We start from the raw sequence: 19,281 nt of genomic DNA, 5'->3' as shown, positions 1-19,281 counted from the left end.
CCCTAAAGATTCAGGCAACACATGAATAAATGGCATTGCAAATAAACAGGTGTCAATGTATAATGCACACCCATACAAGATATTATCTCTTCTGCAAACATATATATGCAAACATATATTTTAAGTAGGGCTGCCACTAACGATTATTTTGTAAACGATTAATCTATCGACTATTTTTATCGATTAATCTATTAATCTAACAACTAATTTCACTGAAATAATGCAAGTAGGGATATGAATCGATTAATTGTGGCAGCCCTAATTCTAAGTAAAAAAAACAACAGTACCAAATAGAATTTTAATACTGTGCTTTGTACATCTGAAATGAAAGCATTTAGAAAAAGGAAGGCATGCGGAATGCTTACAGAGTACGAAGTAAAAAGAAAAAACAATCTGAGTACATTTCTTGCTTAATCACCACCCCAAAATTAATTCGTTTGATCAAATGCATGGCAAACAGAATTGTACAAATGGATAATCAATAGTATCAGCCGCTAAATATTTAAAACCAAGTTATTGAATCCACATAAAGATACAATGCATAATAAATGACTGATAGTTTTCAAACAAAATGAGAATACACTAAACACAATAAGCTGTCAAACTTGAATAAAAAAGCACAATAATAGTTGATAGTTTATATCTTGTGCATTCTTATGTTCTTTCATTTATGACATGGTTCATATTCTTAGTATCGGATGTCCAAAAGGATTTTTTTGGCTGGTCTTTTTGGCATATATCACTTTCTATGCTAGTAACAGCTTCCAGCAAAAAGCGCCCTTTGAAAATAACTTTCCCAGACGTGATTGTAAGGATGATCAGAAAACTACAGCCACGCAGAGCTCCGAGCTCCAGTGGTGAAGCTTCAAGATTTGGTGCTCTGTGCATTCTCAGACGGACTGCTCCAAACCATTTCCGCGCTTTCTGCAGCAGACACACAGCCGGCTTTTGCTGGCATGGTAAAGAATGGCAAACAACCCACTGAGCAAAGCTGCAGCACAGAATCAGTAAAAACACACACAGCCGGATGCAAAGTAAGAATTGAAGTAACAGGAAGAAGCAGGTGATAGAAACTATCCCCTGATTTTGTTCTAAAATAGACTTTTCATTTTTACCACTTCTGAAAGAGGTTTGCTATGCTCCCACCAAAAGACAAATTCTGCAATGAAACACAACCAGCATTTTCTCATTTGCTAATTATATGGAGTGATGCCATAGGCATTATCTGATGGACAAAATGCTTAAAATCAATATAAGAGCAAGCCCCAATCTAACTGAAATTTTGCTCATGTTTAAAGACGTCATTCATGAAACAGCACAAGCAGGTTTGTGAAATAAACGGAGAAGAAAGAAAGTTATTCCTAGATATCGGTTTCCAGAACATCATTGGTCATATTGATTCAATGAACATAGCAGATAATAAAAGAAATGAATGGAAAAGTAGGCAATACAGCTTACGCACAAATAACTTTCACATCAAAATGCCTGTGTTTACAACAAGGATACTGTATCGTGTTATCTAGAGAACACAGTATCGTGTGCAACAGTCTAAGATTACATGTGTCATGTTTTGGGGTCCTGAATACTTGCCTTTGACTTATGAAGACAAGGCAGACAAAAGTGCAATACACAAAATCAAACTTAAACTCAGTTCTATTCAGTAAGAGTAATGCACATGAACCTTCAGCATCATCTAATACACTCTGGACCTAAAAAGTGAAAGAAAAGGTTGTCTGAAAAAAACACTTTCTAAAGTCAAGATATGAAATTTTAGTGCAGGAACTGAAAATTCTAAAACAAATAAACAAATTATAGAAACTACTGTATCAAAAAATACCTGCTGTCTGACACTGCTGTTTTTGGTTTATAACTTAAATGGACTTACCCAGCTGAATTCTCTAAATCTAAGAGTGAAGTGATAAAATGGCGTCTTCCGGAAACGAAACCTTCAGTTGATGTCTACAAGTGGCTTTTTTTTTCTAAAAACCCTTCCTCTTCATGTGAAAACCACAAGACACGGCAGGCAGAGCGATTCTATAGTCAAATGCTGAGCTCCAGGATGTTACCTCAGTGGAGTTGCTCCATCTTCAAACTTCTTCTTAGTGGCACACTTACCATGTGCCAACCGAGGAATCCACATTCACAATGAGCTTAGTTTCAAGATAAAAAAAACCTGCTATGGGTTATGAAGGAACCAAATAATATATAGTAACTGAAACAAATCAAAGGTTCTTTAGGACTAAATGACGTGTCGTTTCCTGCAGGCTGCTTTGAAAGCAAATATAACCAAATTTTCAATACAACTACTACTGCAGATATAACCAATTTCTCTCCTCAACTTCTAGGAGACATCACATGTACAGAAAGTCCCAAAGACTTCATCACTGTGAGTTCATAACAATAATGTATTACATTTTCTCAGTTATAGGGCACTAAGCATAGGCATATTTAAACCTAAGTGTCAGTACTTTGCATGTTTTTTTTCAATTAATTTAGTCTTATTATGAATTTGCTAAATTTTCCTGTGTTATCATCTCACTTATTAAGCATCAATGCACAATGGAGGATTTACATGCCCCTCAGTACTGAATATTGGACTTTGCTTCTAAGGCACTTTAAAAAAAGAGAGTTTTCTTATAATTATTTATTTGTCCCTGTTTGTGAAAATGCTGAAAGATGTGCTGCTCCTCTTGATCATTGTCAACCTGGAGGTGTCTAGCTGACTGATCAGCGTGAGAACATAGCAAAACGGTTGTTTTTCACTACACAGGTATCTTGTCAGTCAGTGACAACAGCCTTCAGGAGCATACAAGAAAGAAAGGCTAGATCAGCTTCAGACAGCAATACCAGTGAGGTCATGGAGCAGACTGGTGCCTCAGTGTCTTGTTTTCATATAATTATATTCTTCATATTTTTCTTTATTTCAAGCCATTGTGCTATTATTGTGTAGTTAAAAGACTATCTTAAAGAGCTTGCATTTATCTATTGTCTTTAAAATTGTTTTTATTCTGACCTTCAATGTGAACTTCAAGATATTTCATGACCACTTATCATCTTTATTCATTTATTGAGACTTTTGTTTGTGCAATTTGTTTCTCTTTTGTTCTGTTTTAATAACAGAAAAGTTTTTCGTCTTCAGCTGACTGATTTTCCTGCTTTGTGCCTCAGAATCTGTTCGAGCTCATGTGTTCACATTCAGGAATATAGCATCATCGGTAAACTGCTTCTCATCTAATGGAAACACCCTCCACGAAAATCCTTTTTTAAATTATTAATTAGTCTTTCTAATCTTCACCATCATGGTCACAAGGTGTCACTGTTGCATGGTGTAATAAAGCCTATTCAGTCTCTAATTCCCAATCAATATCTGATTTGGTATCTGAGTTATACCACCAGCATGACTTTAAATGTCTAAATCATTTTACATTTGATGTTTTCTATTCTATTCTTGTGAATTTCAAGGTAAACAAAACCCATATCATTTATGTACTGTAACTCAGAAATGGATCGATTTTAAATGTATATCTATAGAAGTTTCAATATTGACTGCAGCTAACAAACAACAATATTCATAATTGCTTACACTTATATAGCACTTTTCTGGACACTCCACTCAAAGCTCTTTACAGGTAATGGGGACTCCCCTCCACCACCACCAATGTGCAGCCCCACCTGGATGATGTGACGGCAGCCATAGTGCGCCAGAACGCTCACCACACATCAGCTATCAGTGGGGAGGAGAACAGACTGATGAAGTCAATTCACAGATGGAGATTATTAGGAGCCTATGATTGGTAAGGGCCAATAGGAAATTTAGCCAGGATGCCAAGGTTACATCCCTACTCTTTTTGAGAAACACCCTGGGATTTTTAATGACCACAGAGAGTCAGGACCTCGGTTTTACGTCTCATCTGAAGGATGGCACCTTTTTACAGTATAGTGTCCCCATCAGGGTGAACACCCCTGCTGGCCCCACTAACACCTCTTCCAGCAGCAACCTTAGTTTTTCCCAGGAGTTTTCCCATCCAGTACTGACCAGGCTCACACCTGCTGAGCTTCAGTGGGTTGCCAGTTGTGAGTTGCAGGGTGATACAAAACTAAAGATTTTGAAAAGGATTATCAGTGGAAGCAGAAGATATAACATCATGCTTTGCTGTGTACTCACCATTTGTAGTGAGAAAGACCCAGACGCAGCCGAGCTCTGACGCTGATGAAACTGCCCTGTGCCATAACATCCACTAAAGTGCTTCCTTATTTCTGCTGATGAATGCCTGTAAAATAATGTGCAGTTAATATACAGACATAACATGGATAAATAAACTTTTTGTAGTATTTCTATACTGCCTCTGGCAGAAAGGTCAATAGAAAAAAACAAGGCAACCTTTGACTGTGATCCTTAAAGAGAACCATCATTATATCCTGAAACCACACCCTTGCTAGAAAACAGATTCAAAGGAGAGGGAGCAGATTTTCTTACTTAAATCACTACTTACTTAAAGTTACTTAAATCAAAGACTGCCGTTCATAATGAGAGGTATTTGGGCTAGTGATATTTTGTTCATTTTAATATCTGCAAAATTAAGTCATGTCCCACATGTGCTTATTCCATAAAGCAATAAGCCATCAGGTCATAAGTTGGAGTGGACTCCTCTTTGGAGCTGTCAAAACTGTTGTATGACATCTTAAAAATGTTCATAGCTAATTTTTGTAACAAACACTATGGAAGATAAGACCGTAAACAAGAACAGGAAGAAAGATGTAGTGTTATATCATAAATCCTAGCAACTGCAAAGGAAAGGCAACTGCTGAGCAAAGCAGACAGCCTTTATGACAGGGCACCATCTTGGATGAGTAAACACCGCAGACCACGGCTTAATCAGAGCTGTAACCCAGCATCATTAAGTTTCTCACCAGTAATATTTATCGTCAGCTAGGGGTTTGTAATAATACCAGAGCAAACTGTGATAAGGGATAAGTACATGAGAATACAGAAACTGACTGCAATTTACCTCACAACACAACAGAAGCACTTTGCTGTTTATACTTAAATGAAGCACAAAATCGTTCAGACAGCACAATGGAGAGCACAGAAAAGTTACCAGGGCAGCACGGCTAGAGAAGAAAGACACAGGAAAGAGCCTTGCCTCAGTTCCTGTTTCTTTGAATAGCTTTCTTTAATTTTAATTCCTGTCTTGAGAGTGGACAAAGGGCTTTACATTGGAGCTCAACTTCACATGAGAGCTGAGTACTTTCACAAGAAAACATGGTGCATTAGATATCCAGAATTAGACCATCACACAGGCCCACAGAATCTCCTCTCCACAGAGCTACATTGTCTGCAGTCATTTACTGCAGCTCCAGATGATTCCAAGTGGGTCAGTGTCAAAGAGATCCTCAACATCAGAGCCGTTCTGTTTGAGGTCTTAATGATCTATCGCTCCCTTCTCATGAGGTATAGCCAATGCCAATCATGAATCAATTAGTCTAGATTTTTTTACTATGGTGACCATTAGTAATATTTGGCAAAAGTTTAAACTAGCTTTGAGATCTCTTGACTCTCTCAGTGCCAAATTACACAATCAAACTGGGCAAAATGCCCTGCTCCCCACAGCACTTTATTCAAAGCTACAAAATGATTGGCAAGGCTTTAATTGAATATTGCTGCATAATGGCTTCAAAATCCCTTCATACCTGCTATACAAGATGTTATTATTACATGAATACCTCTTTTTAGTGACATCTGAAAATGACATAATGTGTGCATAGAAGGTCATGACATTTGTTTTAGCATCATTTACAGCGCTTGGTACAATGTGTTGCTAATACTAATGCCATGACCTCTTACGCACACGTTATGTCATTTGCAGATATCACTAAAAAGCATTATACATGTTAAGAAGCCTTATGCATGTTATTATAATGTCTTGTGTAGCAGATATGAAAATATTATGAAGCCATTATACAGCAAAATTCAAATACAGTATTGCCAAATAATTCATATTTTTCATTGGGTTTACAGTATCATGGGCTTCAATTCTTTTCTTTAGATGTTGTGGTAGAGGGATACCTAGACTTTGTCTTCAAAAAAAGGGGAAGAGCACCAAAGTCCCAACCAGATCCAGAAAGGGATCATGTGGTAGATTCCCCTGCAGGGTAAGGAATTGAGAAGCAAAAGCAGCTGTAATAATTGTTGCTTGCTTTTTAATAGCATTTTGTATCTCGAGGCGGGGCCTACTTCATCCACTGCTGAGGTGTGGCAGCCAGTCTGCACCAGCCGGCCCTTTTCACAGAAGAGCAGTGAGCCATTACTGCACCGCCTGAATGAAGGGGTGAAGAGGCGACCAGCCCAAAACATCAGGATAATAGCCCCAATCTTACACAAACTGCCAAGGTACCTGAGCTGTACGCAGGGCTGTGGACGCTGGATCAGAGGGCTGTGTATTCAAACCCCAGAGTGCTGCCGATGGTCCCTAGAGCAAGGTACAGTACTCCTCTTAGGCTGTCATATAGACGGCCACACTCTGGGAGGATCCTTGCAGACAAGAACTGAACAAGAATTCAGCTGAACACTTTTATTATCGGAGGCTTCTCTTCTAGTTGCACCGCGCAGAATTCGAATGATCAGGGAGCAATGTTTTCTGAACATCCAATCACTTCCTGATATATTGACAATCTTGTCACTTACAAAATGGGTTAGAGTGGCGAGCTGTTTCAGTGTACGAGCTGCACAATAAGTTGTGGGGGTTCGTTCCAAAGATGCGCTGTACTGACGCTCAATGTCTGAACACAGTGGGTTAAGGGATTCTGTGGATTCTTGTGGATGGTTAGCAGTTAAGTAATATCTGCAGTATAAGATTGCAACTCATTAGTCATATGATGAGTCTGACATGCCACTATGTTTCATCAGACAATCAGCTCTTTCTTTCAGTTTCACAACACTTTCAGAATTGAGACATTAAACTGATAACCATGAAAAACGGAATATACCCTATAAATGGCTTATCTCTTTTTGTCTGTTCGTGCTGCAGACAAGATCAAGGTAGATGGCATGATATCTCTTGATATTTCTGCAGTAAAACATAAATTACATGAGAACTGAAATACATACTCATTTAAATGGCTGACTTTTTATTTTTAAAAAAACACTTTGGGTTCTAACACAGTCTTATTCCGCACAAATTGTTCCTAGAGAATTTTTCTGCAAATATTTTTTGAGCTACTTAAGTTAGAAGGGTAAGTAATTAGGAGGCGTGTAAAAATGCTGCTGTGCTTGAAAGTATACACCCATTGAGCTAACACTGCCTTCTATAAAAATGCAAGCAAACACTAATCCTTACAGCAGAGAGTGACTGTTCTACTGTACTTCCGCACAAGATCACAACTATAAAGAATAAAGAAACATTTTGTTCTGCTTTTACTTCATTTAAATCTTTTTAAGGACCAAGCCATGAATGGAAAATGTGCACATTTGTAATTAAAAGTATATACTTTGTGAACACAATCAGGTTGTTATCTCCACCAGAAATAATATCTGTCATCCCTTTTACTATTAAGATAACTTATTAAGGTCTTCTTGTGAACACTGATGAAGAGGATAAACTGAAACCAGCCGAAAAGTGTGCATGACCCAAGAGGAAATGCAGACGTAATGTAACCTAAACTTTCTTAAGGCTGTTTCCTGCTGTGCTGCTCCTGCTTTACAGGAACCTGGGGAGCGAATGACACAGAAGCTCCCCTTCTGCCCCCCTCACCTCTTGACTTTGTGTCACAGCTCCGGAAAACAACACAATTTTAGAAAAAAGTATTTATATTTTAAATATATTTTTCAAAACTGAATGAACTTATCGAGAGTGCCTCAAAAGCCTCGTTGAGCTCAATAATAATATTATGAAGGCATTGTAACAGATAAGGATGGTTCAGTGACGCCGTGGTTAGCGTTGCTCCCTCATAGCACTGGGGTCCTGGGTCCAATTCGTGAGGTGCACTCTGGACACAGTTTATATGATCTACCCAGTTTATGTGGGTTTCCTCCTATAGTCCAAAGACATACTGGTGTACAGAAAAATGGTGTGAGGGTATGCAACTCTGTGTTTGTATCTGTGTGTGTGCTGCAAAGGACTAGCGTCCCATCCAAGGTGTGTCCTGCCCTGTGCCCGTTGCATGCTGGGATAGGCTTTGGCTTCCCCAGTACCCTGAATTGGATGAAGCAGTTTGAAATGGATGGACAAAAGTAAAAAGGTAAAAGGCTTTTCTCCAGAAGATGGACTAAGTGACTGTTATGTTAAAAAACTGTGAGCAGCGAAACACCTGAAGAAACCACTTCCAAACTTCCAAGAATCGGTTCTACACAGTCCAAAAAACAACACCAACTGACCAATCCCCTCAACACAGGGCTCTCAGTGCCCTTCAGAGAAGCAGGTAAGTGACATCACTAGACATTAACAGGTCTAGTTTACACTGTAAGCCCTGCAATACCTTACTTCAATAACGGCACAGCAGAAATGCAGCAATGCTCTTTGCACATTACTGCACCTCTCAGCACACTCTCACGTTTGATAGGTTCACGGTCAACAGGATTTCAACTCTCCACTTCACTCCATCCCTCCCCCATCCCAGCCTTTATCTTACAAGCTTAGAATTTCCCACTCCTGCCAGTCAGGGATCTCCTGCCTTTGCAAGTACCTATCAGGAAACCACACACCTCAATCTCATAGCACAAGTACCCACATCAGTGCGGACAATAAGTTAGAACCTATAGTATGGAATACATAAAACTATTTTTTTATAGTACCATTGTCAATTCCTTTGGAGAACAAACACTGAAAACTGAAAAAGTAGATGGATATCATTACCTTTTACAACAAATTATGACATCTGGGCCTACAGTAAAATTTGTAAACTGTATTGGCTGTTGTCCCAAAACTTTTGCAGGGGTTTTGAGGTCCTGTTGAAGAACAGCACATAGTTTGACATTCGTTAGGATGAAATATGGGCAAAGTTTCGAGTTGCTTTTAACACCTCCATTGTTTTTCCTTCCCCAATATAATATGAAAATGAGATGACTTCTCTCAAAAAAAACCAACAGCTAAAAAAGAGGATGCCTGGTTGTTTCAGGAATTAGATTTTGCATGTGACCTTGTGGTGACTTCCAGATTTTGCATGATTTCAGTCTCCAGTCAGGAAAGAGAGGGCTTGTGACAGTGGGCCTCACCTTAGCTAGTGAGCTTTCCAGTGTGTAAATACGCTTATATTGCACTGTGTGTAAACATACTGTGGAAAAGAAACTTGGGTCAACCTTTGTTCTTGTAATCTGAAGAAAAAATACTACTTGCCAGAAGTCCACAAGCCTATTCCTGAAATGCAGGAGTCCCCTGTCTTCTCTAAAATAATAATTTAAAAGCAACTAGCTAACAAGGACCTGATCTATTTCGCAATTTCATTAAGTTTAAGGTTTTATAAGTTTTATCAAATAAGTTAAATAATGGGAGTCCTCATTACCTGTAAAGCGCTTTGAGGAAGCGTAAGGAATTATTATTATTAAACCCCAATACTTAAATTTTGAAAAGACATATATACTGTGAGGCAATAAAAGAAGTATTGGAACCAATACCGTTTGTAGCGTTGTTAATGCCTCTTGGTACACAACACCCTCAGCGGTAGCAGAGGGATTTCACACTGAGCTTGTCTCCCTGCAAGGCAGCCCACATGCAAAGCAATGCCACCACAGCACTACAAGGCCAATGACAAAGCCAGTCCCTTCGGCAAAGCACTGGGGACTGCAGGCAGCGCTTAGCAAAAATAAGTCTCTACAAACTGTGGGATATCAGAACTACTGTCATGACCTTTACATTTTAAAGAAGGCTTAGTCATAATAAAGCATGTCATCAGAATGTTTTATTACATCAATGATGCACAAAGGCACTGATGAAGTTATCATGAATTGTATTGGTAGTCCATGTTTTGAAATTTGTCTTTCGGTCACACATTTTATTGTGCCTGCAAATGTATTCTACACTGAATTCCTTTTGGAAGGTTTATCTAAACAGTCATACTGCATTTCTACTAGAACTACAGTTGATCCTCTGAGCCATAGAGGGCTAGCCACCTCTTCTCAGTCCACCGGACTGAACAGAGGCTGGACCACTCTTGTGATGTAGCTGTGCCATTGGTGACAGGAAGTAAGCACAATCACTGTTCGCTCCCTATTCTCGTCAATAATCTGTGCACAAGGCTCAGTGGTGCAATGACTGAAGTTCTAAATCAGCAAACCCATGGTTCCAGTCATTTCCGAGCTTATGAACCTTAAAGGGGTCCGTTTATCAAACGATGTTATAAGAATTTAAAGCAGTCATTTCTAAGGTTTAGAACACTTCTTCTTTCATCACAATGATTAGCACCAAACAGTCTTCTATGACAATCAAATGGTGGTCTCTCTATTCGTGTGATGTAAGTAATTCTGAGCAATAATACCTTTTAAAATGTCAATGCACAACTACAATTACTTGTACATTAACCAGTTGTCAATCTTCTCATCTTCACAGTGTTTTTAGCATCTCATTTTGAAATTGTGGGGCACTTTTACTGTCTCCATACTGCATTTTCAATTGTCACTGGTTTGATATGATTCTTTCTATAAGCATCTCACTAAACTAGACAGTCCTGTCTACAGCTATAGTCAAACCTCACATATATCAAACCTGTCAATCTGGAGAATTATATTAGTGCACCTGTTAAGAAACTCTGGAATTCCCAGTGAATTTCAGGGAACCTAGTTGTGCCCATACTGTAGGTTCATTTTTGCTACGTTTTCTTGTCTGCTAATGACTATTGTATCTAGGGATGCAAGTTCATTCAGGTCAAGATCATGTACAAATAACTGAACACTGATTGAAAAAAAAATTACCCCAGCATTATCAGGTTTGCAAGCTGCTTTATGGAGCCTCCTCATACTGAAATATACTGTAATATTGCATCTCAAAAGACACCACATACTGGAAGGGAATGAGTAACAACTCTCTAAACACATTAAAACCTGGATAAAAAAGTTTTTAAATAATATGTCGCTTATCTTACAATAACATTTATGTGTGTCATTGAAGGTCATGATGAAAATATTAAAAATCTTGCTGGTATTATTTGAATTATATCCTGTTAGGTTAACTGGATAACAACACAAGGTTTAAAAAGATCATTTTCACTTTCTTAAATTTCTGAATATTAGGAATTCCTAAGTTTCATAGTAAGGAACATTCCACCTGATTTTGTCCTGTATCAAATAAATTATTCAGAGTTTCAAGAAGTCTACAGAATCCTTTAGAATGTTTCATAAGTTTAATAGGTTTATGAAAACCTAATAAGATGGTTATACTGTTCTGTGTATATATACTGTATCTGTAGATTAAAGAAGAGTATCTGAAAAGTAGTCAGGTTTTCAAGTATCCATGAAAGGTCTCGTGCACAATTTCACTGTTCAACAAAAAACTAAAAAACAAGACATTCCAGTCATCGTATTTATTTTGACAAGTGAATTGCCTAACATCTTCTTTGGATTTGAAAACTGATGGAAACTGCATAATTGAAGAGTGCAGGACATGTACAGTATGGAAGCTCCTCACAGGACAGTCTTTCAAGAGACTTGTTGAATTTTAGCATCTGTTTTTTATTAAGAGCCTTTTAGTCTCTTGGCAGCAGCTCCTTAAGCAGGTGTGAAAATTAGATTCAGTATCAAAGTCAGTGATGGGCCTCATAATGTGAAGAAGAAAAAGTAATTAATAAAGTTCACTGATGTTCATTCTACTAAATAATGAGGTCACAGAATTAGACAAACTGCATATATTGGTGTACTGCACTGTAGTACTGTATCGTTTTCCTCTAAGGCAAAATTTAGAGTGAGCTACAGCCTTAAGCCTGCTACATATTAAAATTGAGTCATGTTAGTTCTAGAATTAACTTGCTTTCATGTAGGAGAAGAATGTTAACAGGTTCTAAGATGGGATGTTTCTTAGTGTTTTTCTAGACTCTTTCATAATACACAGGCATGTAACGTAACCTGAAGATATTGTGTTAAAACTTTTCTACTGCCTTAGTGGACAAGTAACTCCACTGGGTACACTGGCATTAGATATAGGTTTAAGGCATTCTCATCATTACACAGCACCTTATCATTACACACTTCAAATCACCTGTTTTTGTCGTGATAAGCTAACCTCCGTGAAACTCTTCATGCATAACTTTCCTTGTACAGCAAAATGTTCATGCATACTGTTCGCAGCTATGTGTTAATCTTTACTTTGCCTGGAATGACTTAAAAAAAATACCCTGTGTGCAGAAATGAAAATAAATACCCAGACTCCCAAAACTCATAGCTTCTTCACCTACACAATTTACCAGGCATTAAATTAAACATTTGTGAAAGTTCATTGGCTTTTTAAGTCCTTTTCTCAGCTATTCTCCTTTCAAAGCAAACTTTCAATGTACAAAGCCTTTGCCTCCTAAAATGTGAAATGACAATTTCACCTGCATTTCTCATCCAATATAAATTATATGTATAATATATAAGATAGCTACTCTGCCAGCCAGTATTTGACATTTATATATTTTCTTTTAAACTGTAAATACCCAAATACCTTTCCAACAAGCCTCATACAGAAAAGAAAAGGCCTGGCAGAGTATATAGACTTTGAAATTCTATGCATGGTTATGTGTCAATAATGACCATTAATTCACTTCTTTCTTCTTAGTAATGGGTTGTTTTTTAGTAATGAGGTCCTCAAAAAGAAAAATGATGATTCTCATCAGAAACAACGTTATCCTGTCTCAAAGTCTGATCCTTTCATGTGCTAGTTACGTTTAAAGAAGTGAAAGTCTAATGGCACCAAGAATGGGTGTACAACAGTTCAAAATCATAGGGCGTGAAAGTATCAGTGACTCCCTGACCAGTGTAGCAAGGAACTAAGCCAGTGGAAACATATTTGGTACAAAAAAAGTCACAAAAAAAGAATCTAAAATAAAAATATAAACAGTTCCAATGACACACCTTTCCTGTCAGGCCTGATATTTATTAAAAGTCCCTTAAATAAGCAATAGAAATCAATTCAATTAGTCTTCTTTAAATATCTCAGGCATATAAATGACAGATAAATATGCTCAGAAATGCTTAAGGCTTACTTAAGTCCTCTGCTTTACCTAAAGTAACCAGGAGACACTGATGAGGAGAGCAGATAGCCCCCAAGCACAAGATTTTGGAGACACAGCAGAATTGTTCATTTTGATTACTGTGCTATTTGTTTGTAACCTAGCAAAGTTAAGCAAAATACTCATACTTCAATGTATATGTCAATATTTCCATATCTGTTAAAAGCTTGCGTTAGTATGCAGACATCTACTTCAGGTATACAAGACAATGAAGACTGACAACATCAGCATATCTGTTGTATCAGTAGATTAGTTTACAGTGGCTGTGATGGGCACTAGTACCAAATCTTCATGGGTTAAGTAAAGAAATGAAAAAATAAAAATGTGAAAGTAGGATTGGAGTGTGTGCTGTTATTGGTACGTCTCTTTTTACTGCAAGGTAGCTGCTCCAGGAGCAGGGATGATTATTAGGCTCACTATCAATAAACAGAATAAAGATCAGAAAGCACTTGTAACATGTTTGCACCAAGATCATATGACAAGCTTCACGAATGAAAAGTAGAACAATATTATCAATCCAAACCAAAATGATTGACAGATGCTGTCCAGGTCCGCTCAATAATAACCTCGTGGGCCTTTCTGACTGGTTCATCCAATGAAGGCACTGGCTCGAATGCAGGCGGAGCAATGAACACGGGTTAGAGTCGGGTCACGTCACGTGACCAGCACCAGAATTCCCCACCGGCAGAGGCACACAGATGGCGGAGCGATGCCGAGGGTAGTCTGGGACGAGTTGGCCAGGCCTCTCTCGCCTCTCAGGTGAGACACAGTGAGGAGCCGTTGGTAAGGGACACACCTTTTCACCAACCAGCTCTCAGCCTCCAGGACAGAGCAGTGTGTCTGTGGCGTGTTCGAAGATGAGTGGCTAGAAGATGGGCAGGTCGGAGGAATCGGTTTACACTCCCTCATTCTCCCTGTGTCACTGAGGTCACGAGGCTCAGCGCTATGAGCCCAGAAGGAAAAACCCAACTTGCTGTTCTAACCTGGGTGAGTTATCAAAAATAACCGGTGATTCTAGTTATAAGGAATGCATTATGAAAATAAGGCCCATTTTATTGAAAGGCTCTTTAATATTGTGAATGAGAGTGCTGTTTTTTTATTCTTACATTGGATTATATATGTCAACCTCTAGAATCAGCTATACCTTTAACTTTCACTTCAGGCCAATTCCTCAATTACAGGGCACAAATAAAAACCCCAAAAAGGCACAACACCACAGTGTTCATATGAGAGCCAAAAGACATACATTGTGGTTTAAAAATTTATATTTTATTCAAATGGGTACACTGAACATTTCCAGTTTGAAACTATACCTACAAATCTGCGTGAACAAAAAAAAGAATTGGGTATCGTAAGAAGGTGTTTGTTTTATAAAACACTTTAAAAAGCATTTGCTCTGTTATAATGCCTCCTCTGGATATAGCTACAAGTATGTGAAATACAGGCTATTTCTACAAGCTGGTAATTAAGGTAACACCCCAAAACAACTACACTTTTTAGAACTTCACTGTCCCCAACATGGGCGGACTGGATTCCAGCTACAACCTCCACACAAAGCAACTGCTTGAAATAAGCTCGCTGAAGCAAAAAAAAAACCTGAAATGTTTTAAAAAATGGTTACACTGATTAAAACCGGAAAAAAAACACCAACAGAGGTGTTTCTGTAGTTCTGGTGTAATGATGGTGATGCTACAGTTCAAATTAGTTTAAATTAGCAATATATTTCATATTTTTATGTATATAAACATACATATACGTATATAGTATTTTGTGGACTAAACGTAATCGATTTTTCTTTCTTAGTCTCCACAACACCACCAGATATATGAAGAAAGAAAAATATATTGTACCAACAAAACCTGAAAAGAAATAACATAATGGGATGATAACTCATAAATTTTGGAATCAACAGCTTCAGAGAATCTGTTTTTCAATCCATCGCTCACCAGATTCCTAAGTGTTAAAGAGGAACGTTTATGACAGGCATATGTAACACAGCTCATTTTCAACACTAAAATGCTCAGAAATCAATTACTTTGAAACAATTTTGATATGAATACCAAATACGTAACGTGCATGTGGTGCCTATTATTGCCATAGGCAAGTGTCCACCTAAATAACATTCTGTCGTGTTCTCTCTCCTTGAGAATATTTCTTATTTAACAGGAACTACACACAATGCATGATAACAAATAAATAAGAGCATTACTGTTTAAAAAATATAAAAATGGACAGTGAAAGGAATTTTAAGTCAGAAGTATGGGTAAAAATTTCTAAAAAATGCTTTCAGAGATTATTCTTGAATGTAATTTAGTTGCATATTTTTCAATCCTGTTATGACAGCCTGCTTGCAACAAGTCACACTCGTCTTTTATTGCAGCATTTGAGACTAAAGATGAAGATATAATCTTCTGCGTTAAGGTTGATGAACACTACATCTAACACAGCCTTGTGTCATTGAAAGTTCATTCTTCTCTTCTTTACAAATGGTGTGGATTCCAAAACATAATTACATTCTATATGATGGTGGCATACAATATCCCAGTCCTCCAGTAAAAGCTGGAAAGAGTAAGCAGAAAACAAAGCATAAAATGTGGACATAGGCTTGATGTTTGTTTGAAAAGAAAAGGTGAAATTTTCCTTCCAGCCTTTAGGTAAGATGTAGTTAATTTTGTCTGCCTGTATTTCAGTGCTACATTTAGGCACAGATGACAGAGGAAGTGATACTTCAACTGCCAAGAATAAATGAACAGAAAACATCTGCCTCCTATTTATATTCCTATGCTTCACTCAAGTGTTAAAAAGTCATGGCTAGTACCATTTCATTGCTGCAGTATGTAAGAAATGCTGGAAACATCCTTTTTTTCATTTATAGCTTTACATCCCAAAGGAACTCAGAGTGCTTTACTTTACTTGTACAGTAAGAAGGGACCTACGTCATCCAACACAGAAATGTTGCATCCACCTTCAGCCGGTGATGTGCATCAGCCATTATGCATCTGAGGGCCTTAAGAGAAAAGAGTGAAAATGCTCCCCCCATTGAATAAAGGGGGTATTTACTGAAGGCCAGATTGTGCAATCCCAGAATGAAAATTGGTCAGGATACTGGGGATAAAACCCCCACTGTTTTGAAAGTCAGATACTGGATTCCCATTTGCTATGGCACCTCCAGTAGAACAATGGACAATATTTCAAATATCCTCCTCTACATGTATACAGCACACACACCTGAGATACATCAACTAACACTATTCAAAACATGCAAAGTTAACATATACTGAAACTGCAAACATGGAAGTAAACTGCTACTGTATTCTGTCCTATCACTCAATTTTATAATAATATCCAGTGCTATGCTCGGGACATGTTGGCTGGGAACATGAAATATGAAAACCACCCTTATGTGTGACATGGAAGTGCATTTAAATACAGGCAAGAAAAGGTGGGACAAATCAATTGGATCAATAAGCTACTAACTACCAAATGGGCTTTTTGTAACTTTTCTTATACTGTATATGTAATACAATCCTAATTTCCATTTCAGCAAAGGACTTAAACATAAATTGATATGTACATTACATATAAAGATTCCCATTCCACCTCCTAAATCTCGCATTCTGCTGAATATAAATCACAAAGTTTCTACAGTTGTTTTCTGGGCCAGTGCAATAAAACACCTGTATTCCATCCATTCATTTTCTAACTGCTTTATCCAATACAGGGGAAGCCAGAGCATATGTGGGCAAGGCAGGATACACCCTGGATGGGACGCCAGTCCATCGCAGGGCACACACTCACACCAGGGCCAATTTTCCCAGAAGTCAGTTAGTCTGCCAGTATGCCTTTGGACTGCGGAATGAAACCAGAGCACATATAGGAAACCCATGTGCACACAGGAAGAAGGCACAAATCCAGAATTGGAACCCAGGGCCCCAGTGCTGCAAGGTAGCAATGCTAACCACTGCGCCACCATGCCTCCTACATACCTGCATTCAGTTTTGAAATTTCTAGTTTTGTCTTTCATCTCTGTTAACATTCCATTCTCAGCTAAATCTGCAACCTGCTCTACTGCTCTCCGGGTTCGAGCCCGGGTCACATCACCAGCCCACTGGAGGTAGAATTCCTTAAGCAGAAGTGCCCAATTGTCCATGGACCGTTGAAAACTCTCTCAGCTCTCACACACACTGTGCCCCCTCTGGCCTCTAGGGTTCTTGCGGGTCACGGGTGCTGTCAGTGAGAGCAACGTGCCTCTTCTACAGTCAGCGCTGAGCCTCCAGGACAGAGCTCTGTGACTGCGATGTGTAAATTACAAGTTACACGACACTGGAGTCAGCCTACATTACCCCAGCCCCCCCGCAAGGACTCATACTGTAGCTGCCGAGATGAAACAACAAAAATCTTTCAAAAAGCATACAATTAGCTTTATCAAAAAAAATGTTGAGTGATTCTACAGATAAAAGAAACTGTTGATTCTAAACTTGTCAACTGTGCAATTTTCGCTGTTAGTGTCCTTTATTGGAGAGACCTGTCAGGTATTGTATGCCAGCATTATGTTGTGACAACACCAGGCCAGGGGAAGAACAGGCAGCTGCACCTGCTCTCTTCAGCTGCAGCAGGTGAGCCCATTGCAGGAGTCAGCAGTCAACAGGGAACCACGAGCTTCTTCACAGGTGGTGCCACGAATGAGCAAGTCCAGGGCCTATGGACACAGGATTGGTAGCAGCCCCTCGGTTCACACTCCTGAGTCACGGCAAACTCTCATTATGAGCACTCCCTTTGTGAAACCTGTGTGTTGATGCTATGTGTCTCCATGTGAGGACTAATCTTCAGCAGCGAAAGGAGAAATCAGACTCCTGAAAAGCTACTGTAGGAAACTAATACTTATTTGAAAATGCAAAGAAAACAGGCTGAGGAAAGGATTGATAAAATCACTTGACACACATTTGTCACGTTAATTTGAAATTAATATCAAAAGTTGTTATGCTTTGCTTTGTTAGCAGCACATGGATATCAGTGCTCCTAACCTCAGCTTCAAAGCCTTCATATCATCAGAGTTGACGATTCTGTTTTAATTCAAACATGGTTCTTTCCTCTTATACAAAGAATTATAAAGGAAGTTTTGAACTTCTCATATCTGATTTCCATACCTGACACAGTAAAATAAACAGGAAATCCACTGATCATCACACGTCCAGTCACACTGACAAATCATGGGTGCGGTGAGCTCAGATATCACGTCCGCTATTCTTCCACTGTCCCTTTGACAGCACCTCAATAAACACATTTACCTGAACTTTATTTTGGTGCTATGAATAGGCTACAGGCCATGCTGACCAATTTTGCTGATTTCATCGGACACCTACAGTACGTGCCAGAGCATTGCTCCTTCGAATGAAGTGAGGTCCAGGAGCCCCAGCTGCTTACTTACGTTTTCACTGTGGTGTATATGGATCAAGAACGGTTAAGTTGAATTAACAGTACATGTTAATTGCCAGCAAAATTATACTATTAAGAAACATTCAAATATTTCAAATTATGTTAAAATTACTAAACCACATGTTGTAATCTTCTATAGACTGAATTCATTTGTCTCTGCTTAGTCCCCCTTGGTACCCACCCACTAGCAGTCACTAGTCACTAGAAATTGTCATCTCCATGTCTGCACTAAAGGCAGCTAGGAGCAGTTAAAACTTCACATATCCCTGACTCACCAGCCTGTAGAGCTTAGAGGGACTTCCCTTAAAACAAATGTACACTACATTTGTCTGCTCCAAAACATTAATATCCTGTTTCCAAATGAAGTCTTTGAAGAGAAAGAGAAGTGAATAGGGCACATTTTACTACTAGCAAGCATTTTACTAGGAAGCTCTTTAAAGCTCCTATGTAAAAGAAAGATGTACTTCTTTTTTGAGGATTGTGCCTTTTAAAGAATAACCTAACTTATTTTGGTACTGACAAAGTGACACTCCATTGGCTGCAGAAACCTCTCTCTCTTCAGCATTATGAGCATTATGATTTCTATCAGTGTTAGTTAACATCACGTCATTCATGCTGCTCATACCGAAAAGCTATCCACATCTTCAGTCT

General features: G+C 38.6%; 1 protein-coding gene across 1 annotated transcript in view; it reads right to left on the bottom strand.

Moving 5' to 3' along the window:
• dock8 (dedicator of cytokinesis 8) overlaps positions 1-19,281 on the bottom strand; it is an 85,457-nt gene that overhangs the window by 63,068 nt on the left and 3,108 nt on the right. The window contains exon 2 of the mRNA XM_088910667.1: positions 4,166-4,271. Within this exon, the coding sequence (XP_088766793.1) occupies positions 4,166-4,271 (106 nt within the window). The remainder of the gene's footprint in view (positions 1-4,165; positions 4,272-19,281) is intronic.

This window comes from Atractosteus spatula, chromosome 3 (assembly GCF_055471065.1).
Source record: "Atractosteus spatula isolate fAtrSpa1 chromosome 3, fAtrSpa1.hap1, whole genome shotgun sequence".
NCBI lineage: Eukaryota > Metazoa > Chordata > Actinopteri > Semionotiformes > Lepisosteidae > Atractosteus > Atractosteus spatula.
The sequence above is the reverse complement of the archived record's forward strand: the minus strand, read 5'-3'. Positions and strand labels throughout refer to the sequence as shown.